Consider the following 27,652-nt stretch of genomic DNA (forward strand, 5'->3'; position numbering starts at 1 on the left):
ACTCGCCTCCACGGGGCATACAAATTTCACTATGAAAAAAAAAATTATAAGAGGAGATCTCATCCTCAACCCTCGTACATCCAATTTCTCTCTCACGGAAAGTTTTTCCTCACAAAAGCTCTCTCTCTTGGAAGACCCCTCTGAACCCCTGAAGTGACCGCTGTCTGCTATCCAGAAGCTTTCCTGCTCCTTCTCTTACAGCGTATCAAGCCTCTCTCTCTCTCTTCAGAGTGTCTCCTGGGCTTCAGCCTGATGAAAACCGTGCCGCACATCCACAAGTTTGAGAAACTAAGCCATACGCCACCCAAACCACTGTTCAGGCCCTTTTAAAGGCCTAAACATGTGTTAGATTAGGTTTAGAACTCCTGATCAAATCCAATTAAACTTTCCAACCATTGGATCGAGTCTCGAATCAACCCACACCCTTCGATCGCATGCTGGTCCATAGAATAGTGCCGTGGATCGTGCGAAATGCATAGAAAACATTCACGCGGTCCACAGGGTGTGCTATAGACCGCCCGATCCATGGTGGACCAGGCCAGGGATCCCAACACAGGCGCCTGGGCCTGGGCTGGCCCATGCATGGGCCTAGGCCATGCTCGCATGCGCTCGCCTAGGCTCGGGCCGTGCCCTGTGCGCCCGTGCCTGGGCCGGCCCGCGCACCCATCGGGGCCGCGCTCCCCACTCTGGGCCATGCCCTGTGTGCCTGGCCCACGTACTGCCTTGCGCTAGGCTGCACCCTGCGCCACCGCCGCTCTGCCGGCCCGCCATCGGCCGCCGGCGGTCCTCCACCACCTCGGATTCCATGCAGGCTTCAAAAATATGTATCTCGGCCATCCGGACTCCGTTTGAGATGATCTTGATCTCGTTGGACTCTATTTTTCATCGTGAATCTTACTGTTAGCTCAATATGGATCGAAACTCGAGACATCAAATCTTAATATTTTCTGTATCGACTCAAAAGAAATATTGATTTATGTTGCTTTCTGTGATCAACTTTCTGTGTGATTGAGTCAGCTCTTCTCTTCACTAAGTTGGCTAAGTTCTAAACTAGATTTGCTAAGTTGATAATTTAGTTGGCTCAAAGAATTATTTTATATTTTGAAGATTTTTGTTTTTTCTATCTTCTGATACTATGTCGACTTAGCTTCAAACTAGGTAGGCTCAAACGTATGCTAAGTGTGCCATAAAGAGTTTCAGACAATATTTCTTAAATCAAATTATTTTTAGACTAGACTTACCTTCTCAAACATAATTTGTACATATTGAGGAGAACATCCAGAGTGAATTAATCTTTATAATTCTTATATTTCTTTGTTTCCAATTTTTGAGGGTTTTAAGTGAGAGAAATTAACTTTTCTTGAGAGTAAGGCCTTTAAATTTTCAAGCCTTGAATTTTTCTTGCCTTTGTGTATTTCTTGAAGATATGGCCTTTAGATTTTCTTGACATAATTTTTTTTTACCTTTGAGTATTTCTTAGAGGTTATGGCTAGGCACATAAGCAAAAAGCTTAAGCATTTGAGGAGATCTACAACCATTCTTAAACATTTTCATTAATAGACATAATCTGTACTCAAACTCCTTTGACATCATCAAAATCAATTCTATAACTAATAAATCAATATTCAAATTTTTATCCAAAAAATAAAAATTTCTTGTAACAAAATTATTAGAATGGTGGTTATTTGTAATACTGGCAGCAACTATGAATGCTAACATCCTAACCTAAGCACAAAAAGTCAGTTCCTTCAAATTTCTGTTAGCAAGAATACTCCCTTCATATTGGCAAGTCTGTTCATGTGATTTTCATATGTTAATGTTGATTCGATCAGTCTATTCTTTTGGCATGGATGTCCTCTTCATATTTAAATGCTAGGCTTTCATGTGCTTTTCATGTCACTTTGGATCCGAGTGGTCTCATTCATATGGACCTTGACTAATTCAAAGTGATGATATTTAATTAATTAAATTTCTTAAAAATCATACATTGATACTGAGAGGAATAACTAATAAAATAGCAAAGTTGAAAATAGTTTATGAAATTATTAAAATGAGTTATATGTCATTAGGCATATTTTCTGGGTTATACAAAAGACTATCAAGATATATATTCTTGAATTGACACATTTAGGAATGTCCACCCAAGCAAGTCCATGAAGGCAACTTTGGGATTATTCCACCAAATTCCCGTTGCAACTTCACCTGCCCGAAAATCTGCCCACTAATTCTACTAGTTATCCATGTTTGAAAGTCACCAAGGGAAAATGGAAGAGCTAAATTGGTGGGTCATTGGCCATCCTTGTCCCTCAAGAAAAAAAAAAAGAGAGAATGGCAAAATTTCACAATTTGATGGATTATTTTGTGATTGGATTGGTAATTCATATATAATCCCATGAAGAGTTACATATATATTGTAATCCACTTTATCTTTTAGGATAATAATAAATAATTATCAATGTATATAGATCCATATTTATTTTGTTTGACAAATACAAATATCGATATAGATGTTAATTAGATGCAAAAGTTTATATACATATTTATTTTAAATTGATACAAATACAAATTGGATACTAGATTAATTGTGGATATAAATATTAATTATAAGTTGGATAATTAAATTTTATAAACACAAAATCAAAGATATTATTAAGTAGAATATAAATAGCATATCAATACAATCATTTATTTTTGTTAAAAATTGCTGAGTGATATATAAAATTAAATAAAATTATAAACGTATTGAAATATTTGAATATGGATTGGATAATCTAATCTAATATATATATTAAAATAGAAGCCTCTTAGCCCAGAGGCCTCCGTCTGCCATGTGCCCTCGAAGAAAAGAAGAGACTGCCATGTGTTCTCGGAAAAAAAAAAAAAAAGGAGAAGATGCCACCGATGGAGGAAAACCAACGGACAATGCAAATGCCTGAATTCTCCCACCCGATTAAGACTCCTAAGGAGAGAGGCTTTGGTGGGAGGACATTCTGAGCTATGCACGAAATATTGGTATGCCTGGAAAAATTTGCCCTGCTCCAAAATTTCTCTTGAAAACGGTAGGCTTTTGTATCTAGTAGATTTGAGATGGCGGCCTCGGAGGTTGATTGATAAGAGCTCGTCCACAGACACACTTACCTGATGAGAATCTTTGCAGGAACTATTGAAAAGAAAGGGTCACTATACAAATGTGAACTTCAAGACTTTATCTTGCCCAAAATGCGCGACCACCCTAAGTCTTTGCCTTCATGAACTTTTTTTTTTTTTTTGATGGAAATGAACATTGACTATTGACGGTTGGCCCGTGTTGGTTGGGTTTTACTCGGTCCAAGTTTCATAAGCAAGCCGTAACCCACTCTTCTCACCCCATATCAACCTCTATAAAATGAGGAGGGTGGTACCAAGAGAAATTAAGGAGCCAAGAATACTTCAAGAATTTTAACTTGGCCTCTCCACTGGAAGATAGGGAGAGCGAGGGAGGGAGGGAGAGATGGGGATGGTGCCAAAGAAAGGTTCAATATTTTATTTATCAGCGTTTGTTTTTAGTTTTCTCTATCTCTTCCTCTGTGTTGAGAGATCTGGAGCTCAAGCTACAACGGACCCATCTGAAGGTATGCATGCTAATTCAAAAGAACACTGCAAGAAAGACGATCTAAAGAACACTTCTCAAGTAGAAAATTTTAACAACTTAAAAGAAAGAAATAGTTAGGATTTCTTGTCTATTTATTCTCCAATGTTAGGATAAGAGGATCAACTTTAGGTTGAGACTACAAAAGAATATCTTATTACTCTCTATTTTTGGTACTTCTTTTTTGGTACATGAATCTGTTATTATTCTTTGATAGATAATTTCATATCTTTTGGCCGGACAATATTTGTATGGATATATATTCCTGTTGATCGATCTTATCGTGTGGGAATTTTTTTATATATATATTATTCCATATCAAGATTTTCATTGGTAAAATATTTCTCTTTTCAAACCTATCTATGTCTCTATGTTGCAAGGGTGGAAATGGATTGGATAAGAATATTCAATTCTATTTATAATATATTTAATTTTATATAATATTTATGAATTTTTAAAAAAAATAATTTATTAAATTAATATATTATTAACTTGATTTATCATCCACTTAATAATATCTTTAAATACGGTTATAAAAATTTAATTATCTAAATTATATCCATATCTATATTCATATTTTTGATATCTAATTTATATCTATATCCATTTAAAATAAATAGCGATATAAATTTATGCATCAGAGTAATATCTATATCTATATATATCAAATAAAATATATATAGATATGAATATATTGGTGTCCGATTGGTATCCAATCTAATTTCTTGGTCCAAAGCCAACCAGATTAGCACAAACATGCTTCAATTGCACGTGGCGCTTGAGGAATGGTTCAGTGCTTGTTGAATTGGACCGAGTGCAGTGAACTTGTTTTGTGCCCCATCGATTTGGAACGGATTTGGTGAATCCTTCAGGCTATGTAAAAAGACTTGTGCCTTAAATTGATATGGGACAAAAGGATACAGTTGAATTTTTAAATTCTTATTACTATTTATTTGATTACTTTTCCACTCACCAGGGCAAGCCAAAGTGTTCGGAAAAAAAAAAAGGAGAAAAATCTAAAGTAGATAAACAAACAATTTTGCTCAACTTACCACACCAACATTCGGGAAAAACATGTTCCAAAGATCGGATGGTGTACATGCGTCATGCTAATATAGATCCATTTTTGTGGCAACTTAGTTGAGGCATTGAACGTGATGCTAGGGAGGTGGAGGAAGAATGCGACGACATCACCGGCATGGAACATCAGTGGCGAGCCATGCAGCGGTGCTGCCATCGACTCCACCAATTTCACAAACCCCAACTTTAACCCTGGCATCAAATGTGACTGCAGCTACAACAATGGGACTACCTGCCACATCACCCAATTGTATGCCCAAACATCTCTCTCTCTCTCTCTCTCTCTCTCTTTTTGGGGACCTAAGTTAATTTAGTAAACATGTAAATAAATGTATTGAATATTTAAGTTAATTTGGTAAATGTGTAAACAAATGTATTGAATAATAATAATAATAATAATAATAATAATAATAATAATAATAATATTATTATTATTATTATTATTATTATATATATCAGGTATGGATCAGATCGGTTCATATTAATATATTAATTAGATATATAATATCCTGTATTATGTATCATATTATATAATATAGTATAATATAATTATATAATAATATTTATATAATGAAGGGTATTGTAGAAAATGTGGATAGATCTTATATAGCAATTTATCCAGGAAAGTAATAATAAAAAAGAATATGGATAACAGATTACAAAGCCACTTTCCAAGGCATAAAAGAATATGAATAAATTATTTCTACATTTAAATATTGCTTGAAAAATATGTATCCAAGAAAATATATGTTCCCGACTAAGGTTTTTACACTCCAAAGACATGCCTTAAATATCTTTTTTGAGGAAAGGAGAAGCAAAAAATGTCACCTGCTAGATGTATGTCCTAGAAGCCAATACGGCATACACATTATATATTTTTAGAATAAAAATTTATACTTAAAATATTGATTTGATCAATAAAAGGATTGTTTTTATTTTTCATTCAAATATGATGTGTCCTTGAATCATCCAAAAAATTAATGCTTATGATATATATTCTCAATGTATTGAGAATTAGAGGCATGTATAATTAATTCTTAAATTGCTCTTGATCATAGTATCATCATGATGGTGATCGATCTGGATAGATCGATGCACAGATCGCTTCTTTCGAGATAGATAAGTCTCTAGTCTATAGTATAGAGACACTGAGCGACAAGTATGAGTAATTGTTAGAGAACAACTAGTACTGAGCATGATCATATAAGAGATCATATAGATTTTACTCAATTATCAGTGATTATCTCGATGTTGTAGTTACGTGAGTGGTCCTTTGATCTATGGTGGCACGATTGCTCACAATGAGGCTGTTGGAGTTTGATTACACAAAAATATGACCTCTTAACCACTTGAGACCTTATGGTGTATGTTGGTGAAAGTTGATCTACTATAGGAGCAAAGTGTGTATCTAAATAGACTCTATCGACCTTGATAAAAAGGAGTAATCTTATGAAATTTGAAAGACTAAGACCATAAGTCTGTGGAACACAGTAATGTGATTGATGAAAAAGAGTTTTCATGAGAATTACTATAAGACTTGAGCTGATTAAATCTATCATATGACTGATGTTGAAGTTTGATGATTTATTCATAGCCTGTCATTAAATCGGGACATACGATAGAGGGACTGAATCACATGGTAACTGCACCTAGAAGTTCTTTTTCAATTCTGTTGGATTGTCACTATATACTGTTAGGTATCATTGGTAGATTGTGAGAGTCTACTAGAAGTATTCTGGATCGACAATCTTTATTGAGCAAAAGTAGAATCATTCTGACTCATTAAAAATAGTTTTAATGATACTATAATAGAGATCATGATATATCTCACTACTAGACAGAATTGAACCTATGAGATCACACAACGAAGGAATTTGATCTAGATTAATTGGGCTTATAAAGTCTCAAATGGGTTAGAAGAAATCCTATTGGATTTAGAAAAATCTTACTAGCATATGGTTAAACCTAATTCTCCTTTAAACTTGGATTGCTTATTTGATAAGAATTAATTCAAGTCAATTACCTGCAGTAAACCTAATTGAATTAGATTCATATTAGATTCATTGGGCTCCAAATATTGGGTGCCCAAGTGGTTTGGATCAAGTCAAGAAGGGGCCTAATCTCCTAACTAACTAATTAGCTCTTTGGTCTAGATTAAATATAAGGGGTGCCACTTGATATGATCAAGATGGGGCACGCCTTTGGTGGAACGGCATCTAAGAAAGAAAGAAAAATGAGGGGCATGCATCCTCCTTCCTTTTTCTGCATGAGAAAACACCTAAGAGGGCACCAAGAGTTGGCGGCCCCCTTATCCTTCTTTGGCGTGGATTAGATGGTGTTTTGGTTAAGATCAAAGAGTAATCCTAATGCAATTAGGATAAGTCCTTTAAACCAGATTTGTTTTTGGTTAGGACTCAAACAAACCATCTATTTAAAGGACCCAACTCTTGATCTTTGTATGCAGAACCTCAGATCTCAAATTAGCACCTCCCTACTTCCATGCCCCCTCTCCCACACGCTCTTCACATCCTCACATCCAAAAGGGTTTGGACGTCCCACCATCCAACATGCAAGATTGGTTAGGCATCCCCTCTCCTCCATCTGGTTTTTAGTTCTTGATTGCTCCAAGATCAAGAGAGAAAGATCAAGAAGAAGAAAAGAAAAAGAAAGATCAAGAAAAGATCAAAGGTTGATCAAAGGATTACAAGCTTGATTCAGATACGCAAGGAAGATCCAACTTAGAGCAGAAGGATCTGCACTAAAGAGGATGAATCTAAGTTGATCATGAGTGGATACCCATAGAGGTCAGACATTTATGTGGCTAAGATAGAATCTAATCTTTTTTTAGATCCAAATTTGAAGAAAGAAAAAATGAAATAGGTATATGATACGATTATATATTTATTTTCAGCATAAAATCAGTATATGTTGATTTCTGCATATAAACTAGATTCTTAGATGCTTTGTTCTTATGCATGCTTTTTCTAGATTAAAAGATATTTTAATCAATAATTTTGCTGTGTTGTTTCGAAAAGAATTTTTGAAATCCACATGTATGAGAGTGCTATGAAATTTTAATAGTGGTATTAGAGCCACGAATTTCATATGCATGAGATTAGCATATATGTGTTGAAAAGGATTTTCAAAATCTAATTTTTTTCTAATACATAAGATGTATGGATATTTCATTTAGATTTGAAAATTATTTTAGATCTGATTTCTAGTTTGTATATGAGATATATGAAGGTATGTGTAAATCTAAAAATTATTTTAGATCTATTTTAATTCATATATGTGATATATAGATGCATGTATAAATATGAAAATTAAATTAGATTTGATTTATGATTCATAAATGAGATGTATGATTGCATATTAAGTTCTGCAAAATATTTAAATCTGATTTAAAATTTATATATGAGATATATGATGGTGTGTTATAATCTAAAAATTAGTTTCAAAATTAAAAACTTACTTTTCATGCAAAGAATTTAGATCTAAAATTTAATTTTAAGATCTGAAATTTATGTTTGTGCATGAAAAGTTTCATCATGGGTAGATTAAATTAGGTCATGTAATTGGATTATACCTAAGATTTTGATTTGAACATAATGGGTCTAAATTGATTTAGCGATTGTTAATTCAAGTCAAGTGTTGATTAGGGCTAGATCAATAGAGCTTTAGATCATACAATTATTGTTAATCGAATCGATTAATATCCATGTATAGAATCGATTAACCTAAGAACCTAATTCGGTTCGATGACTTGAGCCTGATTTGCTTAAGCAAATCTATTTGGATCAATTGATCAATTGATGTCTAAAGCAAATAATTGAGAGGTAGTTACTTAATTAGGACCCTTGATCTATCAAGGGGGAGCTTTCCAACAATCTCTACTTATCGATCAATTTGGAAGATTGAGTCTTGAATATGGTTGCTTGGCCATTTCGTTTAGTCCATGCTAATTAGATTAGTTATTTGATGATTGATTAGATGAAACCTGAACCTAATCTCCTCATAATATTAAGTTTAGAGGTCTTCCACCATTGTAAATGCACGGACGTGCTACTGGTGTTGATTGTTCTCGACTGGTCACAGTAGTTTAGTTACATCAAAAACATACAATCACTCTGTTAGCAAAGAGTTGCTCTAAGATAAAGATGGGATTAGGCCCAATGACTATTAGGTGAGGGATCCAATGATGATTTTGCACCTATTTATGAATGATGAGTCGGGCTTAACTAAGGAGTATGGTCAATAACTATCAGGTGAACCCACATGACTTAGAGACTAAGTCACTGCAACATGCTTAGAGAAGAATCTGAGAAAGAAGTTGTCCATACATCGGTGTATGTGTTACTAATAACTGTCAGGTCAAGTGCATGGCATCGGTGGGATTGTAGCATCCACTAGAAATCTAATTATCACATTAGGATTTTTACTTCTCCAATCGAAGTGTGTAGAGATCCAAAAAAATAGTGGGAGTCCATTTACTTCTTAAAATTTCTAGAGTAAATATGAATTTTAAATATCAATTTTTAACTTGAATCTCTACTCTCACAGTTAAACCATATTAGCTTCGAACCCTTAACCTGCATCCTTAAGTCCAATCGTTTGACTGAAATTAATTTTAAAGACTGGCTCAGAAACTTTCAGATTATCTTGATATCAGAAAAATTAGGATATGTACTTGATCAAGACCTTCTAGTTTTATCAAACCATCTTAGTGCTGAGCAGAGAGTAGCATTTGATAAATAGACAGGCGATGATAGTCGGATTAAGTGCTATGTACTGGCTTCCATGTCAAATGAGTTACAGAGTCAGTATGAGCATATGCTTACTACAAGGCCATGATCACTTACCTATAAGAGTGTATGGTGAGCAAAGCTACACTACGCATTTTGAAATATCCAAGAGACTCTTCAGCACGAAGATACACGAAGGGTAGTTAGCTCATGAACATTGTACGATAATGATTAAAGATCTAGAGGAGCTTAAGAAGCTCAGGCTAAATATACAAAAGCAATTACAAATAGATTTGATCCTGCAATCTCTTATGAGTTTATATAGTCAATTTATTATAAATTTTTATATAAATAAATTAGACTGTACTATATTTAAACTAATCAATATATTGATCACTGTTGAGGAAATCTTGAAAAGTTTAAGAGGCACTGTTTTCACTGTGGAGCAGACTTCTTTATCCAAGAGAATATCTAGTTAGAAATAAAAAATAAATCTATCAAGAAGCAAAAAAAGGAGAACCGACCAAAGAAGGACACTCCAAAGAAGGTTGTGGACAAAGGAAAGTATTTCCAATGTCACGCTGATGGCTATTGAAGGAGGAACTATCCACTATACCTGAAAAATAGAAAGATCAAGAAGGGTGACACACCTTTAGAAGGTATGTCAAATTTGCTCATAATTGAATCTAATCTAACAGTTTCTTCTAGTTCTAGTTGGGTATTGAACTCTGATTCTGGTGCTCATATACTTCAATATATGGTTTAATAGAAAGTAGGAGGTTGAGACAAGGTGACATGATCCTTCGAATTGGCAATAGAGCAAAGATTGCTATAGAAGCCATTGACACCTACCCTCTTTGATTACCATTTGGGTTTAGATTAAATTTAAAGGACTGTTATTTTGTTCCTATAACTAGCCAGAATTTGATTTTCATATCTGTACTAGCATAAAATGGATTTGATTTTCATTTTAATAAAAATTTTTATTCTATTTATTTATGAAATAAATTAGTTACATGTGATCTTTTAAATGATAATTTTTATCACTTACATATTGATGTGAATGTAAATATAATAAGTAAATAGTAAGTGTCATAGGTCAAAAGAGATCTAAAGATAAAATTAACCAGAAATATATGTAGCACCTTAGGCTTGGCTATATTGGAGAGGACAGGATAAACAAATTGAAAAGAGATAAGATCCTTGACTCTTTTAATTATGAGTCATAACCCAACTTATGAATCTTATCTTCGAGATAAAATGACCAAATTGCCCTTTGTAGGATATGGAGAAAGGGCCGTTAATATAATTGTCTTGGTACACACAGATGTGTGTGGGTCATTTGATGTGCAGGCTAGAGGAGGTTATCACTACTTCATTATTTTTATTGATGATTAGTCATGATACGGATATATGTTTCTGATGAGACATAGGTCTAAAATCTTTGAAAAGTTTAAAAAATTCAAAAATAAAGTGAAGAAACAAACAAGCAAGCCTATTAAGATTCTTTGATTTGATCAAAGAGATGAATACTTTAGTCAAAAATTTTTGAGATATCTTAAATACAGTGGTATAGCTTCTCAATGGACTCCTCATGGTACACCTTAACTCAATGGGGTATCCAAAAAGAGGAATAGAAGCCTATTAGATATGGTCAGATCCATGATGAGCTTCACTGATTTACCCTCATATCTTTGGAGACATGCCCTATTAACTATAATATATCTATTAAACAGGATTCCTTATACATCTATTCCTACCACACCATATGAGTTATGGCATAATAAAAAATTAAGCCTAGATCATCTAAAGACTTGGGGATATCCAGCTTATCTCAAAAGATAGATGGCTGACAAATTAGAGGATAGATCTATCATAGATCATTTTATAAGGTATCCAAAAGAATCCATAGGATACTACCTTTACTTTTCACATGATCACAATATGATTGTGAGTCATCATAACATATTCTTAGAAAAATAGTTTATTCAAGATGGTCGCAGTGGGAGGTTAATTGAGCTTGAAAAAAAAATCTCTGAAGAGCAATGAGCTATAGATCTTCAGAAATCATTATTGATGAGCCAGTATTTAATGTTCCTCCACCACCTCATAGATCTAGTAGAATTTTCCATCCTCTTGAAAGATATATAGGTATGCTTACAAAGGATGTATAAAAAATATTTCTTATGAAAGATAAGGGTCATGGAGATGATCTGAATACCTTTGACGAGATGATGGTTGATATCAATTTTGAGAAATAGTTAGATACTATAAAGTCAGAAATTGACTCAATGCACTCAAACCAAGTATGGACCTTAGTGGATCCACCAGAGGGTATAGTACCCATTGGATGTAAATAGTTCTATAAAAGAAAAATAAATATAAATGGTAAGGTAGAGATCTATAAAGCTAAGCTCGTGGTAAAAAATTATAGTCAGCACAAAAGCATTGACTATCAGAAAATTTTTTTGCCTGTAGCTATGCTTAAATTCATCTGCACTCTGCTTGCTGTTGCAGCTTATTATGATTATGAAATCTAGCAGATGGATATGAAAATTACTTGTTTGAATGGATATCATAATGAAAATATCTATATAGAGCAGCCTTTGAGTTTCACTTCCGATGATAGAGATCACAGAATCTGCAAGATGCAGAGGTTTATATATGGATTAAAACAAGATTTTCAAAGTTGGAACCTTCATTTTGTTGAAGCGATCAAATCATTTGATTTTATCAAAAATGAGAAGGAATCCTGTGTATACAAAAGGGTCAGTGGAAGCATAAAAATATTTTTCATACTGTACATAGATGATATCCTCCTTATTGAAAATGATATTCTCATACTGACCTCAGTCAAAGGATAGTTGTCTAAGAAATTCTTCATGAAAGATTTAGAAGAAGCATCTTATATTTATAAAATAAAGGTCTATAGGGATAGATTTAAGAAGATGCTAGGTTTATCACAAAAGTTATATATAGAGAAAGTACTAAAAAGATTCAGCATATATAAAAAACTCTAAAAGAGGATTTCTACCTCTTAGGTATGGTATTCATCTTTTCAAGATGATGTGTCCGACCACATCTGAGAAAATTTAGCTCATGAGTAGGATTCCTTATACCTCGATAATAGAGAGTCTCATGTATGCCATGCTGTATACTCGATTTGATATTATCTTTGCTGTGAGTGTCACAAGCAAGTATCAATCGAATCCAGATAAAGAGCACTGGATAACTGTGAAGAACATCCTTATGTACTTGAGAAGAAATAAAGATTTATTCTTGATCTTTATAAAAAGGTCTAAGTTGCAAGTCAAGAGATATACTGATTCAAACTTAATGTCTAATCCTGATGATATAAAGTCTACATCAGGATATGAATTTGTATACAATAGTGGCATAGTTTACTGGAAGAGTTCTAAAGAACCCATCACAGCAGATTCGGCCACGAAAGCTGAATATGTCACTGTTTTAGATACTGCAAAGGAAGGCTTCTAGCTTAAAAAGTTCATCGCAAAACTTGACGTAATGATATCGAATGCTATACCATTGTACTATGACAACAATGAAGTAATAGCACTTGTTAAGGAGTCTAGATCTCATCAAAAATCAAAACACATCGAGCGACGCTTCCACATCATATGTGATATACCTCGAGAAGAAATATGTCGAGGAGAGAAGAGTAGACACCGCGGATAACATGGTAGATCCACTAATAAAGTATTGAGCCAGCCAAAGATTGAAGTCCACCTTGAGAAGATGGGACTTAGATTAGTGGCCAATTGATTTTAGTCAAAGTGAGAGATTGTTAAATGTATGTCTTAGAAGCCAATACGGCAGACACATTATATTTTTCTAAGGTATAAATTTATACTTAAGATATTGATTTGATCAATAAAAGAACAGTTTTTTATTTTTTATTCAAGTATGATGTATCCTTGAATCGTCCAAAAAATAATGCTTATGATACATATTCTCAAGATATTGAGAATTAGAGGCATGTATAATTAATTTTTAAATTACTTTCGATCATAGTATTATCATGAGGATGGTGATCGATCTAGATAGATCGGTGTGCAGATAGCTTCCTTCAAGATAGATGAGTCTCTAGTCTATAGTGTAGAGATACTGAGTGATAAGTGCGGATAGTTGTTAGAGAACAACTAGTACTGAACATGACCATACGAGAGATAATATAGATTTTTACTCAATCATCGTGATCATCTCGATGCTGTAGCTGTATGAGTGGCTCTTTGATCTGGGATGGCACGATTGCTCACAGTGAGACTGTTGAAGTTTGACTATACAAAAATATGACCTCTTAATCATTTGAGATCTTGTGGTGTATATTGATGATAGTTGATCCATTGTAGGAGCAGAGTGCACATCTAGGTAGAATCTATCGATCATGATAGAAAAGAGTAGTCCTATGAGATTTGAGAAGCTAAATTCATAAGTCTGTGACCACAGCAATGTAATTGATAGAAAAAAATTTCTATGAAAATCACTATTAGACTAGAGCTGATTCAATCTATCATATGACTGAGTTGAGATTTAACGATTTATCTATAGCCTGTCATCAAGTCAAAACTCATGATAGAGGGATTGAATCATACAGTAACTATACCTAGAGATTCTTTTTCAGTTCTGTTGGATTGTCACTACATACTACTAAGTATCACTGGTGGATTGTGAGAGTTTATTAGGATTAATCTGGCTCGATAATTTTTGTTGAATAAGAGTGGAATCATTTCAAGCTACTGAAAAGAGTTTCAATGATACTATAATAAAGATCATGGTATATCTTACTACTAGACAGAATTGAACCTATAGGGTCACACAATGAAAGAATTTGATCTAAATTAAATAGTTGGATGGACTTATAAAGACTCAATTGGATTAGGATAAATTTTATTAGATTTAGAAAAATCTTGCTAGTATATGGTTAAACTCAATTCCTCTTTAGACTTGGATTGCTTATTTGATAAGAATTAATTCGAGTCAATTACCTGCATTAAACCTAATTAAATTGGATTCATTGGGCTCTAAATGTTGGGTGCCCAAGTGGTTTGTATCAAGTCAAGAAAGGGCCTAATCCCCTAACTAACTAGCTAACTCCTTTGTTTAGATTAAATATAAGGGGCACCACTTGATATGATCAAGATGGGGTGCGCCTATGGTGGAATGGCATCTAAGAAAGAAAGAAAAATGAGGGGGGCACATCCTCCTCCCTTTCTCCACATGAGAAACCACCTAAGAAGATGCCAAGAGTTGGCAGCCCCCTTATCCTTCTTTGGCGTGGATTAGATGGTGTTTTGGTTAAGATCAAAGAGTAATCTTAATGCGATTAGGATTAGTCCTTTAAACCAGATTTGTTTTTGGTTAGGACTCAAACTAACCATCTATTTAAAGGACCCAACTCTTGATCTTTGTATGCAGAACCTTAGATCTCAAATTAGCACCTCCCTACTTCCACGCCCCCTCTCCCTCATGCTCTTCACATCCTCACATCCAAAAGGGTTTGGACGTCCCACCATCCAATGCCCAAGATTGGTTAGGCATCCCCTCTCCTCCATCTGGTTTGTAGTTCTTGATTGCTCCAAGATCAAGAAAGAGAGATCAAGAAAAAGAAGAGAAAAGGAAAGATCAAGAAAAGATCAAAGATTGATCAAAGGATCACAAGCTTGATTCAGATACGCAAGGAAGATCTAACTTAGAGAAGAAGGATTGGCACTAAAGAGGACCAATCCAAGTTGATCATGAGTGAATACCCATAGAGACCAGACATTTGGGTGGCTAAGATAGAATCTAATCTTTTTTAAGATCCTGATTTAAAGAAAGAAAAAATAAAATAGGTATGTGATACAATCACATATTTACTTTCAGCATAAAATTATCATATATTAATTTTTACATATAAACTAGATCCTTAGATACTTTGTTCTTATGCATACTTGTTTTAGATTTAAAGATATTTTAATCTATAATTTTGCTATGTTATTTTGAAAAAAATTTTTGAAATCCACATGCATGAGCATCCTACAAAATTTTAATAGTGGTATCAGAGCCACGGATTTCATATGCATGAGATTAGCATATATATATTGAAAAGGATTTTCAAAATCTGATTTTTTCTAATGCATGAGATGTATGGATGTTTGATTTAGATTTAAAAATTATTTTAGATCTGATTTCTAGTTTGTATATGAGATATATGAAGACATGCATAAATCTAAAAATTATTTTAGTTCTATTTTAATTCATATATGTGATATATAGATGCATGCATAAATATAAAAATTAAATTAGATCTGATTTATGATTCATAAATAAGATGTATGATGCATATTAAGTTCTACAAAATATTTTAAATCTGATTTAAAATTTATATATGAGATATATGATGGTATGTTATAATCTGAAAATTAGTTTCAAGATTAAAAACTTACTTTTTATGCAAAGAGTTTAGATCTAAAATTTATATTTGTGCTTGAAAGTTTGATTATGGGTAGATCAAATTAGATCATGTAATTGATTATACTTAGAATTTTGATTTGAACATAATGGGTCTAAACTTATTTAGCGATTGTTAAATTGAGTCAAGTGTTGATTAGAGTTAGATCAATAGAGATTTAGATCATACAATTATTATTGATCGAATCGATTGACACCCATGTATAGAATCGATTAATCTAAGATCCTAATTCGATTTGATGGCTTGAGCCTAATTCGCTTAAACAAATCTATTTGGACCAATTGATCAATTGATGTCTAAAGCAAGTAATTGAGAGGTAGTTACTTAATTAGGACCCTTGATCTATCAAGGGGGAGCCTCCCATCAATCTTCACTTATCTGGTCAATTTGGAAGATTGAGTCTTGAATATGGTTGCTTGACAATTTGGTTTAGTCCAGGACAATTAGATTAATCATTTGATGATTGATTAGATGAGAACTGAACCTAATCTCCCAATGAATATTAAGTCTAGAGATCTTTCACTATTGTAGATGTGCAGGCATGCTACTGGTGTTGATTGTTCTCGACTGATAATAGTGGTTTAGTTGCACCAAAAATACGCAACCACTCTATTAGCAAAGAGTTACTCCAGGATAAAGATGGGGTTGGGCCCAATAACTATTAGGTAAGGGATCCAATGACAGCTTTGCATCTGTTTGTGAATGGTGGGTCAGGCTTAACTAAAAAGTGTGGTCAATAACTATCAATGAGCCCACATAACTTAGAAACTAAGTCACTGCAACATACTTAGAGAAGAATCTGAGTAAAAAATTATCCATACATCGGTGTATATGTTATCAATAACTATCAGGTCAAGTGCATGGCATCGATGGGACTGTAGCATTCATTAAAAATCTAGTCATCACATTAGAATTTTTGCTTCTCCAACTGAAGAGTACAAAGATCCAAAAAAATAATGGGAGTCTATTTACTTCTTAAAGTTTCTAGAGCAAATATGAATTTTAAGTATCAATTTCTAACTTAAATCTCTACTCTCGTAGTTAAATCATGTCAGCTTTGAACCCTCAGTCCACATCCTTGAGTCCAATCATTTGATAGAAATAAATTTTAAAAACTAACTTCACAATCTTAAGATTATCTTGATATCAAAAAAATTAAGACATGTACTTAACCAAGACCTTCTAGTTTTATCAAACCATCATAGTGCTGAGTAGAGATCAGTATTTGATAAATAAATGGATGGTGACAGTCGGGTTAAGTGTTATGTGCTGGCTTTCATGTCCAACAAGTTGCAGAGTCAGCATAAGCATATACCTACTGCCAGGACCATGATCACTCACCTACAAGAGTGTATGGTGAGCAAAGCCACACTGTGCATTTTGAAATATCCAAGAGACTCTTCAACATGAAGATACGTGAAGGGCAGTTGATTCATGAATATTGTATGACAATGATTAAAGACCTAGAAGAGCTTAAGAAGCTCGGGCTAAATATGCAAAAGCAATTACAAATAGATTTGATCCTGCAATCTCTTATGAGTCCATATAATTAATTTATTATAAATTTTCATATAAATAAATTAGACTATACTACATCTGACTAGTCAATATGTTGATCACTATTGAAAAAATCTTGAAAAGTTTAAGAGGTATTATTTTTGCTGTCGAGCAGACTTCTTGATCCAAGAGAAAGTTTACTTGGAAGAAAAAAAATAAATTCATGAAGAAGTAGAAAAAGGAGAACCGACTAAAGAAGGACACTCCAAAGAAGGTCATGGACAAAGAAAAGTATTTTCACTATCACGCTGATAGCCATTGAAGGAGGAACTGTCCACTATACCTGAAAAATGTGAAAACCAAAAAGGGTGACACACCTTTGGAAGGTATGTCAAATTTGCTCATAATTGAATCTTACCTAACAGTTTCTTCTAGTTCTAGTTGGATGTTGGACTCTGGTTTTAGTGCTCATATACTTCAATGTAGGGTCTAATAGGAAGTAGAAGATTAAGATAAGATAACATGATCCTTCGGATCGGCAACAGAGCAAATATTACTGCAGAAGCTGTTGGCACATATCCTCTTCAATGACCATCTGGGTTTAGATTAAATTTAAAGGATCATTATTTTATTTCTATAGCTAGCCAGAATTTGATTTCCGTAGCTGCACTAGCATAGAATGGATTTGATTTCTATTTTAATAAACATTTTTGTTCTATTTATTTATGAAATAAATTGGTTACATGTGATCTTTTAATTGATAGTTTTTATCACTTGTATGTTGATGAGAATGTAAATATAAACAAGCAAATAGTAACTGTCGTAGGTCAAAAAAGAACCAAAGATGAAACTAACTAGAAGTATATGTGGTACCTTAGGCTTGACTATATTAGAGAGGATAGGATAAACAAATTAAAAAGAGATAGGATCCTTGACTCTTTTAATTATGAGTCATAACCCAGTTTGTGAATCTTTCTTTGAAAAAAAAAAGATCAAACTGCCCTTTGTAGGATATGGGAAAAGGGCCACTGATATACTTGTCTTAGTACACACAGATGTGTGTGGGCCATTTGATGTACAGACTAGAGAAGGTTATCACTACTTCATTATCTTTATCGATGATTTATCATGATACGGATATATATTTTTGATGAGACATAAGTCTGAAGCCTTTGAAAAGTTTAAGAAATTTAGAAATGAAGTGGAAAAATAAATAGGCAAACCTATTAAGGTTCTTCAATTTGATCAAGGAGATGAATACTTTAGTCGAAAATCTCTGAGATATCTTAAATACAATGGCATAGCCTCTCAATAGACTCCTCCTGGTACACCTCAACTTAATGAGATATCTGAAAGGAGGAATGGAATCCAATTAGATATGATCAGATCCATGATGAGCTTCACTAATTTACCCTCATATCTTTGGGGAGATATCCTATTAACGATAATATATCTATTAAATAGGGTTCCTTCTAAATCTATTCCTACCACACTATATGTATGACACAATAAAAAGTCGAGTCTAGATTATCTAAAGACTTGAGATTGTCCAACCTATGTCAAATGATAGATGGCTGACAAACTAGAGGATAGATCTATCATAGCTCATTTTATAAGGCATCCGAAAGAATCCATAGGATACTACCTTTACTTTCCACATGATCACAATATGATTTTGAGTCATCATGCCATATTCTTAGAAAAATGGTTTATTCAGGATGGTGGCAGTGAGAGATCAATTGAGCTCGAAAATTTTTTTTTGAAGAGCAACAAGCTATAAATCCTCAGAAACCATTATTGATGAGTCAGTAGTTAATGTTCCTCCACCACCCCGTAGATCTAGTAGAATCTCCCATCCTCTTGAAAGGTACATAGGTATGCTTATAGAGGATGTATAAGAAATATTTCTTATGAAAGATAAGGGTCATAGAGATGATCTGAATACCTTTTACAAGATAATATTGGATATCAATTTTGAGAAATAGTTAGATGTTATGAAGTCAGAAATTGACTCAATGTATTCAAATCAAATATGGACCTTAGTAGATCCATCAGAGGGTATAGTACCCATTGGATGTAAATAGATTTATAAAAGAAAAATAAATACAGATGGTAAGATAGAGATCTATAAAGGTAGGCTCATGGTAAAAGATTATAGTCAACATAAAGGCATTGACTATCAGAAAATCTTCTTGTCTGTAGCTATGCTTAACTTCATCCGCACTCTGCTTGCTGTTGCAGCTTATTATAATTGTGAAATCTAGCAAATGAATATGAAAACTACCTTTTTTAATGGATATCATGATGAAGATATCTATATAGAGTAACATTTGGGTTTCACTTTCGATGATAGAGATCACAGAATCTACAAGCTGCAAAGATCTATATATAGATTCAAGCAAGCTTTTCAAAGTTGGAACCTTCATTTTGATGAAGCGATCAAATCATTTGATTTTATCAAAAATGAGGAGGAATCCTATGTATACAAAAGGGTTAGTGGAAGTGTAATAATATTTCTCGTACTGTACATGGATGATATCCTCTTTATTGAGAATGATATTTTCATACCGATCTCAGTCAAAAGATGGTTGTCCAAAAAATTCTTCATGAAAGATCTAAAAAAAACATCATATATTCTTGGAATAAAGGTCTATAGGGATAGATCTGAAAGGATACTAGATTTGTCACAAAAGCTGTATATAGAGAAGTACTAAAGAGATTCAATATAGAAAACTCTAAAAGGGGATTTCTGCCTTTTAGGCATGGTATTTATCTTTTCAAGATGATGTGTCCGACCACATCTGAAAAAATTCAGCTCATGATTATGATTTCTTATGCCTCAACAATAGGGAGCCTCATGTATGCCATGCTGCATACTCAATCTGATATTATTTTTATTATGAGTATCATAAGCAAGTATCAATTGAATCCAGATAAGGAGCACTAGATAGCTATGAAGAACATTCTTATGTACTTGAGAAGAAATAAAGATTTATTCTTGATCTTTAAAGAAAAGTCTGAGTTGCAAGTCGAGGGATATATTGATTCAGACTTCATGTCTGATCCTGATGATATAAAATCTATATTAGGGTATATATTTGTATGCAATAATGGCACAATTAGCTGAAAGAGTTCTAAACAACCCATCATAGTAGATTCAACTATGAAAGCTGAGTATGTCGTTGCTTCAGATGTTGCAAAGGAAGGCTTCTGGTTTAAAAAGTTCATCGCAAAGTTTGATGTAATGATATTGAATGCTATACTATTGTACTATGACAACAATGAAGCAATAGCACTTGTTAAGGAGTCCAGATCTCATCAAAAATCAAAGCACAACAAGCGACATTTCCACATCATATGTGATATACCTCGAGAAGAAATATATCGAGATATGAAGAGTAAACACTGTGGATAACGTGGTAGACCTACTAACAAAGTAATTAAGCCAGCCAAAGATTGAAATCCACCTTGAGAAGATGTGACTTAGATTAGTGGCCGATTAATTTAGTTCAAGTGAGAGATTGCTAGATGTATGTCCTAGAAACCAATACGGCAGATACATTATATTTTTCTAAGGCACAAATTTATACTTAAAATATTGATTTGATCAATAAAATGATAGTTTTTTATTTTTCATTCAAGTATGATATGTCCTTGAATCATCCAAAAAATTAATGCTTACGATACATATTCTCAAGATATTAAGAATTAGAAGTATGTATAATTAATTTCTAAATTACTTTCGATCATAGTATTATTATGAGGATGGTGATCGATCTGGATAGATCGGTGTGCAGATCGCTTCCTTCGAGATAAATGAGTCTTTAGTCTATAGTGCAGAGATACTAGTGGTAAGTGCCGATAGTTGTTAGAGAACAACTAGTACTGAGCATGACCATACGAGAGATCATATGAATTTTTACTCAATCATCATGATCATCTCGATGCTATAGCTGTATAAGTGGCTCTTTGACTTGTGGTAGCACAACTACTCACAGTGAGACTGTTGGAGTTTGACTATATAAAAATATGGCCTCTTAACTATTTGAGATCTTGTAGTGTATATTGATGATAGTTGATCCATTATAGGAGCAAAGTACACATCTAGATGGAATCTATCAACCTTGATAGAAAAGAGTAGTCCTATAAGATTTGAGAAGCTAAATACATAAGTCTGTGGCCATAGCAATGTGATTGATGAAAAAAATTTTCATGAGAATCATTATTAGATTAGAGCTAATTGAATCTATTATATGACTGATGTTGAGGTTTAACGATTTATCCTTAGCCTGCCATCAAGTCGGAACTCACGATAGAGAAATTGAATCATACAGTAGTTATACCTATATATTCTTTTTCGGTTCTACTTGATTGCTACTACATACTATTAGGTGTCACTGGTGGATTGTGAGTGTTTACTAAAATTATTTTGGATCGACAATTCTTATTGAGCAGGAGTGGAATCGTTCTGAGCTATTGAAAAGAGTTTCGATGATACTATGATAGAGATCATGGTTCACTACTAGACAGAGTTGAACCTATAGGGTTGCACAACAAAGAGATTTGATCTAGATTAAATAATTGGACTTATGAAGTCTCAATTGGATTAGAAGAAATCATATTGGATTTAAAAAAATCTAGCTAGCATATAGTTAAACTCAATTCTTCTTTAAATTTGGATTGCTTATTTGATAAGAATTAATTCGAGTCAATTACCTACATTAAACCTAATTAAATTGGATTCATTGGGCTCTAAATATTGGGTGCCCAAGTGGTTTGGATCAAGTCAAGAAATGGCCTAATCCCCTAACTAACTAGCTAACTCCTTGGTCTAGATTAAATATAAGGGGCACCACTTGATATGATCAAGATGGGGTGTGCCTGTGGTGGAACGGCATCTAAGAAAGAAAGAAAAATGAGGGGTGCACATCCTCCTCCCTTTTACCACACAAGAAACCACCTAAGAGGGTGCCAAGAGTTGGCAGCCCCCTTATCCTTCTTTGGCATGGATTAGATGGTGTTTTGGTTAAAATCAAAAAGTAATCTTAATGCGATTAGGATTAGTCCTTTAAACCAGATTTGTTTTTGGTTAGGACTCAAACTAACCATCTATTTAAAGGACCCAACTCTTGATCTTTGTACGCAAAATTTTAGATCCCAAATTAGCACCTCACTACTTCCTTGTCCCCTCTCCCTCATGCTCATCACGTCCTCACATCCAAAAGTGTTTGGACATCCCACCATCCAATGCCTAAGATTGGTTCGGCATCCCCTCTCCTCCATCTAATTTCTAGTTCTTGATTGCTCCAAGATCAAGAAAGAAAGATCGAAAAGAAGAAGATCAAGGAAAGATCAAAGGTTGACCAAAGGATCACAGGCTTGATTTAGATACACAGCGAAGATTCAACTTAGAGAAGAAGGATTTGTACCAAAGAGGACCATTCCAAGTTGATTCTGAGTAGATATCCATAGAGACCAAATATTTATGTGGCTAAGATAGAACCTAATCTTCCTTTAGATCCAAGTTTGAAGAAAGAAAAAATAAAACAGATATGTGATATAATCACATATTTATTTTTAGCATAAATCAGCAAATATTAATTTATGTATATGAATTAGATCCTTAGATGCTTTATTTTTATGTATGCATGTTCTAGATTAAAAGATGTTTTAATCTATAATTCCACTGCATTGTTTCGAAAAGAGTTTTTGAAATCTACATGCATGAGCATACTATGAAATTCCAACATCACCCAATTTTATTATAAGGAAATAAATACAAAGAAATGAAAAGAGACACTGAAACCACACGAAGTCCAAAGTGTTATAGCTTAGCCTCAAGAAGAAGAAAATATAAATAATAACAAAGAAGAGATGTGGGCTAACAAAGGCAGCTAAGCCATCTCCAGTTACCTAGAAAGCTTAGATAGTCTTAAATATCACTGTTTGTCAACTAACATTCAACAATAAACCTCCTCCATTTGGAGGAGGCCATGAGGGTTTGGACAAAAGGGTGTGAGTGTATGACGTTAGGCTATTGCCTATTTAACATCTTATCTTCATTCCACAAAGATAGTTGACATGGACTAAATAGTTTAATTGGCTTCTATAGAGCTACTACATTTAAATAGTTGTATAAAAAAAAAAAAGAAAAATTAGCTTTTGAAGCCAGGTTAAGTCCAAAGTGTTACAACTCAGCCTCAAAAGGGAGAAAATGTAAACAACAACAAAGAAGATATCAGGACTAACAAAGGCCCCAAGCTATCTCTAGTTACCTTGAAAGCTTAGACAACCTTAAATATCATTGTTTGTCAACCAACATTCAGTAATGAACCTCCTCCATTTGGAGGAGGCCAAGAAGATTTGGACAAAAGGGTGTGAGTGTGTGACCATTGGGCTATTGCCAATTAACGTCCTATCTCCATTCTACCAGACATAGACCAAGCAATCTAAATGGCTTCTGTAGAGCTACTACATTTAAATAGCTTGTATAAAAAAATCTAAAAAATTAGCTTTTAAAGCTAGGTAAAGTCCAAAGTATTATAGCTTAGCCTCAAGTAAGAGAAAAAATACAAACAACAACAAAGAAGAGATGAGGACTAATAAAGACAGCTAAGCTACCTTTGATTACCTTGAAAGCTTAGATCGCCTTAAATATCACTGTTTGCCAACCAACATTCAGTAAGGAACCTCCTCCATTTAGAGGAGGCCACGAGGGTTTGGACAAAAGGGTGTGAGTGTGTAACCATTGGGCTATGGCCCAATTAATATCTTATCTTCATTCCACAAAGATAGCTGGCTTTTGTAGAGCTACTACATTTAAATAGTTTGTATTAAAAAAATCTAAAAAATTAGTTTTTCAAGGCAGGTGAAGTCCAAAGTGTTATAGCTCAACCTTGAGAGGGAGAAAATACAAACAACAATAAAGAAGAGATAAGGACTAACAAAGGCAGCTAAGCTATCTCCAGTTGCCTTGAAAGCTTAAATAGCCTTAAATATCGCTGTTTGTCAACCAACATTCAGCAATGAACCTCCTCCAATTGGAGGAGGCCATGAGAGTTGGGACAAAAGGGTGTGAGTGTGCGACCATTGGGCTATTTCCCAATTAACATCTTATCTTTATTCCACAAAGATAGCTCATGACATGGACCAAGCAATCTAATTGGCTTTTGTAAAGCTACTACATCTAAATAGTTTGTATAAAAAAAAATATGGAAAATTAGCTTCTAGATTTCTCAAGGACTCTTGTTTTAGATGTATTAGAGACACTACAGAAAAAATGGTCATTAACGACGCTATTAATGGTCATTAACGATGCTTTAAAGCGTCGCTATTTCGCTTTACGATGCTTCGAAAAGCGTCGGCAAAGCGTCGACTATGTAAGAGTGGGGACGAATAGCGCCGACGCTTTTTAAAAGCGTCGTTATTTTTTAACGACGCTTTAAAGCGTCGTAAAGATTTACATTAATGATGCTTTAAAGCGTCGTTAAATTTGTCTTAACGACGCTTATAAGCGTCGTTAATGTAAATCTTTACGACGCTTTAAAGCGTCGTTAAAGACAAATTTAACGACGCTTATAAGCGTCGTTAATGTAAATCTTTACGACGCTTTAAAGCGTCGCAAAAGACAAATTTAACGACGCTTTAAAGCGTCGTTAATGACCCCGCGTGACAGTACAGTCTACCAAGACGCTTTTCCAAGCGTCGGCTTTTTGTCTTTAACGACGCTTATAAGCGTCATTAAAATTATTTTAACGACACTTATAAGCGTCGTTAAAGGTTTTAAGAGGAAAAAAAAAATACAGATATTATCTAAAAAAAAAAAAGAATACAATACATTCCTATACGAAATCATATCACACCTGTACAATAAACATATACAATACAATAAACATGTACAATAACCACATTCACATTCACACCTGTACAATCACCATCATTCACATCAAAAGCAAGCTGAAATAGAAAATTTAATCAAACCAAAAGATAATATTTTATATAAATAAAAATAAAGTACTAATCGTCCATTACAATCAAGATTAATATAAATAAATATAAAAATACAACAAAAATAAAATAACATCAATCTGCAGGCGGATGGTCGTCGTTGTCTCCACGTGACGTGCCGCTATCTCGATGGGTGCCTGATATGCCAGGAGCCTACAAAAAATATATCAAAAGCATGATTTGCATATCTATAAATAAAATATATAAATTATTAAATTAATACAAAAATATATATTTAATATTATGTGTTTACCTGAGATGAACCATACATCTCTAATAAAGATGTAAGGCGATCAATCTGTCCCCTCATGGCCTGCATCTCGGCACGGCTCTATCGCATCTCCTCCATCTCAGCGGCACGACTCTGTCTAATCTCCTGTATCTCCGCCTCGAGTCTGCGAACGCGTGAATCCTGAGCATCTGCTGCAGCATGCTGCGTATATCTACTAACCTCAGATAACTGAGTGGGGGTGACTCCTACTCCATAACCCCTCACTCGGCCGTAGCGCTCTGGTCCCATCAACTCTGTGAATACCTCGGCCTCGATACGGCTCTGCTGCGTAGATGCTGCGGACTCGTCGTCACGCTCCGCAATGAGAGATGTAGCCCTCTCCTGTATTTTTTTTGAAAACAAGAGTTATACATTAATAGCTAACAAAATTAAATTTAAATCATTGCAAAAAATATAATATTAATAATACCGTACATATAAATCTCTCGACTCATCTCGAACAAAAGTACCATCCTGATGAGTATGAGTCATCCGGTAAAACTCCACTTGTCCGGGTTCCCTCCCATGCTCATCCTCCTACACAAATAATTTCAATTTTAAGCAAACAGTTATGATAATTTAAAAAAATATATGAGTATCATGATACAGACATGGTCCACGATACATAATGATATTAGTTATATAAATATTTGAACATAAAAATTAAAAGTTAATTATGAAAGTTTAAGGAACATACAAGCTCCTGTCGGAGTCGTGCATAACTCTTCGACCCCGATGTATGAGGAACAGACTGAGCTGCTCGTGCAGCTCTACCAATAGCAGAATAAGTCTGTAAAATAAAGTAAAGAACTTGTTATATATACAATATATAATAAAAATCAATATTTTTATAAAATATTTAGGAAAAAAAGATAATAAACAGATAATATACCTGTGCCCTCTCGGAGAACCAGTAATGAACCAACTCCATCCACTGATGAGGGGGTACATCAGGAGGACAATTCCTAGCAACCTCCTCCTCTATCATACCCTGTCTCATATAGTCCTTCTTCAATTGTGCTCTATATTCTTTTCATTTGCGGTTGAGAGACTTCATTACAAAATCATGAGTGGATGGAGGGAGAACAAACTTGCTCTATAAAAAAAAAAAGTTAAATGAAATAAATTATATAAATGATTAACAATTAATATACAGTATGAACATCAATTCATTACCTCTATAACTCGGAGGAGCTCAACTTTGTACGTTGGAAGCATGTCATTCCATTTTGCATAGCCCAACGGACATAGCTGAGGCCTCCGAGCAACAGTCCCCAAAAATGAAGTCAATAAGCAGGCAGCTTTCTTAATTGGCTGACCTAGCTGATTGCACTCCACAACAATCCTCTCGCCCTCATGCATCTGCCACACATCTCGTACTACTGTGGGTCCGCATCTGGGGCGTACTCTCTCGGATCCGTCTGCAAAAAATACATAAAAGTAACTATATCATAAATATACATAAAACAAAATAAAAAAAAATTACATGAAAGATAATATATACCCTGCACGTGTATCTCATCATCTGGCTGATGAACAGGAGGATCGTGCTGTGCTGATGATGAAGGACAGGGCTCAGAATGCTGTGCAGCTGAACTGGCCTCAGGCTGCTGTGCTGAAGAAGACGTACCGGCCTCTGTCTGTGAAAACTGGAACTGCACACCAGCATATCGTCCCCTGCGACGCATGATGTCACCTAGCATTTATATAAATAAAAGGTAGAATCAGTTAATATATGGAGTAAAATAACACAATAATTAATACAAAATATATACATCATAAATAATTATTACCAGTAACAATCAAGCAGTAGTATTTTCTTCGAATTCTGTTCTAACCAACATCGTCGTAGCATTTAAATCATCAGCTGGCACAAAATTGTAGGGCATACATTGTGTATAAGTGTCATCGTCATCATCCTCCACTTGGTTTCCCATATCATATAAGTCTCT

The 27,652-nt window shown here is 34.2% G+C and overlaps 3 protein-coding genes across 6 annotated transcripts in view; 1 reads left to right on the top strand and 2 right to left on the bottom strand.

Moving 5' to 3' along the window:
- The first annotated feature begins 3,404 nt into the window (after nt 1-3,404).
- The window catches only part of LOC105037428 (probable LRR receptor-like serine/threonine-protein kinase At1g56140), a 64,551-nt gene continuing 40,303 nt past the window's right edge, over nt 3,405-27,652 (top strand). The window contains exons 1-2 of one of the 4 annotated variants that reach the window (XM_073251514.1): nt 3,405-3,611; nt 4,769-4,958. In XM_073251514.1, coding sequence (XP_073107615.1) covers nt 3,491-3,611; nt 4,769-4,958 — 311 coding nt within the window. In that variant the 5' untranslated portion in view covers nt 3,405-3,490. The remainder of the gene's footprint in view (nt 3,612-4,768; nt 4,959-27,652) is intronic. The other 3 variants (XM_073251515.1, XM_073251513.1, XM_073251512.1) reach the window with 3 other exon arrangements.
- Nucleotides 25,470-26,256, bottom strand: LOC140855557 (uncharacterized). Its single transcript, XM_073251518.1, has 3 exons — nt 26,136-26,256; nt 25,683-26,042; nt 25,470-25,582 (listed from the first exon to the last, which is right to left on the bottom strand). The coding sequence occupies exons 1-2, from the start codon at nt 26,190-26,192 to the stop codon at nt 25,761-25,763; spliced, it is 339 nt and encodes a 112-aa protein (XP_073107619.1). The 5' UTR covers nt 26,193-26,256; the 3' UTR covers nt 25,470-25,582; nt 25,683-25,760.
- LOC140855556 (uncharacterized) lies at nt 26,405-27,392 on the bottom strand. Its single transcript, XM_073251517.1, has 4 exons — nt 27,205-27,392; nt 26,877-27,121; nt 26,593-26,796; nt 26,405-26,490 (listed from the first exon to the last, which is right to left on the bottom strand). The coding sequence occupies exons 1-3, from the start codon at nt 27,386-27,388 to the stop codon at nt 26,734-26,736; spliced, it is 492 nt and encodes a 163-aa protein (XP_073107618.1). The 5' UTR covers nt 27,389-27,392; the 3' UTR covers nt 26,405-26,490; nt 26,593-26,733.

Source organism: Elaeis guineensis, chromosome 2, assembly GCF_000442705.2.
Source record: "Elaeis guineensis isolate ETL-2024a chromosome 2, EG11, whole genome shotgun sequence".
Lineage (NCBI taxonomy): Eukaryota > Viridiplantae > Streptophyta > Magnoliopsida > Arecales > Arecaceae > Elaeis > Elaeis guineensis.

What these genes read in the sequence shown, in the direction of transcription:
- LOC140855557 (XM_073251518.1), bottom strand. Translation starts at nt 26,192, where the DNA reads ATGACTCATACTCATCAGGATGGTACTTTTGTTCGAGATGAGTCGAGA. An exon ending in ATGAGTCGAGAGATTTATAT is followed by an intron (nt 26,043 to 26,135) that starts GTACGGTATTAT and finishes AAAAAAATACAG; the next exon opens with GAGAGGGCTACATCTCTCAT.
- LOC140855556 (XM_073251517.1), bottom strand. Translation starts at nt 27,388, where the DNA reads ATGCGTCGCAGGGGACGATATGCTGGTGTGCAGTTCCAGTTTTCACAG. An exon ending in TGATGAGATACACGTGCAGG is followed by an intron (nt 27,122 to 27,204) that starts GTATATATTATC and finishes TATTTTTTGCAG; the next exon opens with ACGGATCCGAGAGAGTACGC. An exon ending in AGCTCCTCCGAGTTATAGAG is followed by an intron (nt 26,797 to 26,876) that starts GTAATGAATTGA and finishes TTTTTTTTATAG; the next exon opens with AGCAAGTTTGTTCTCCCTCC.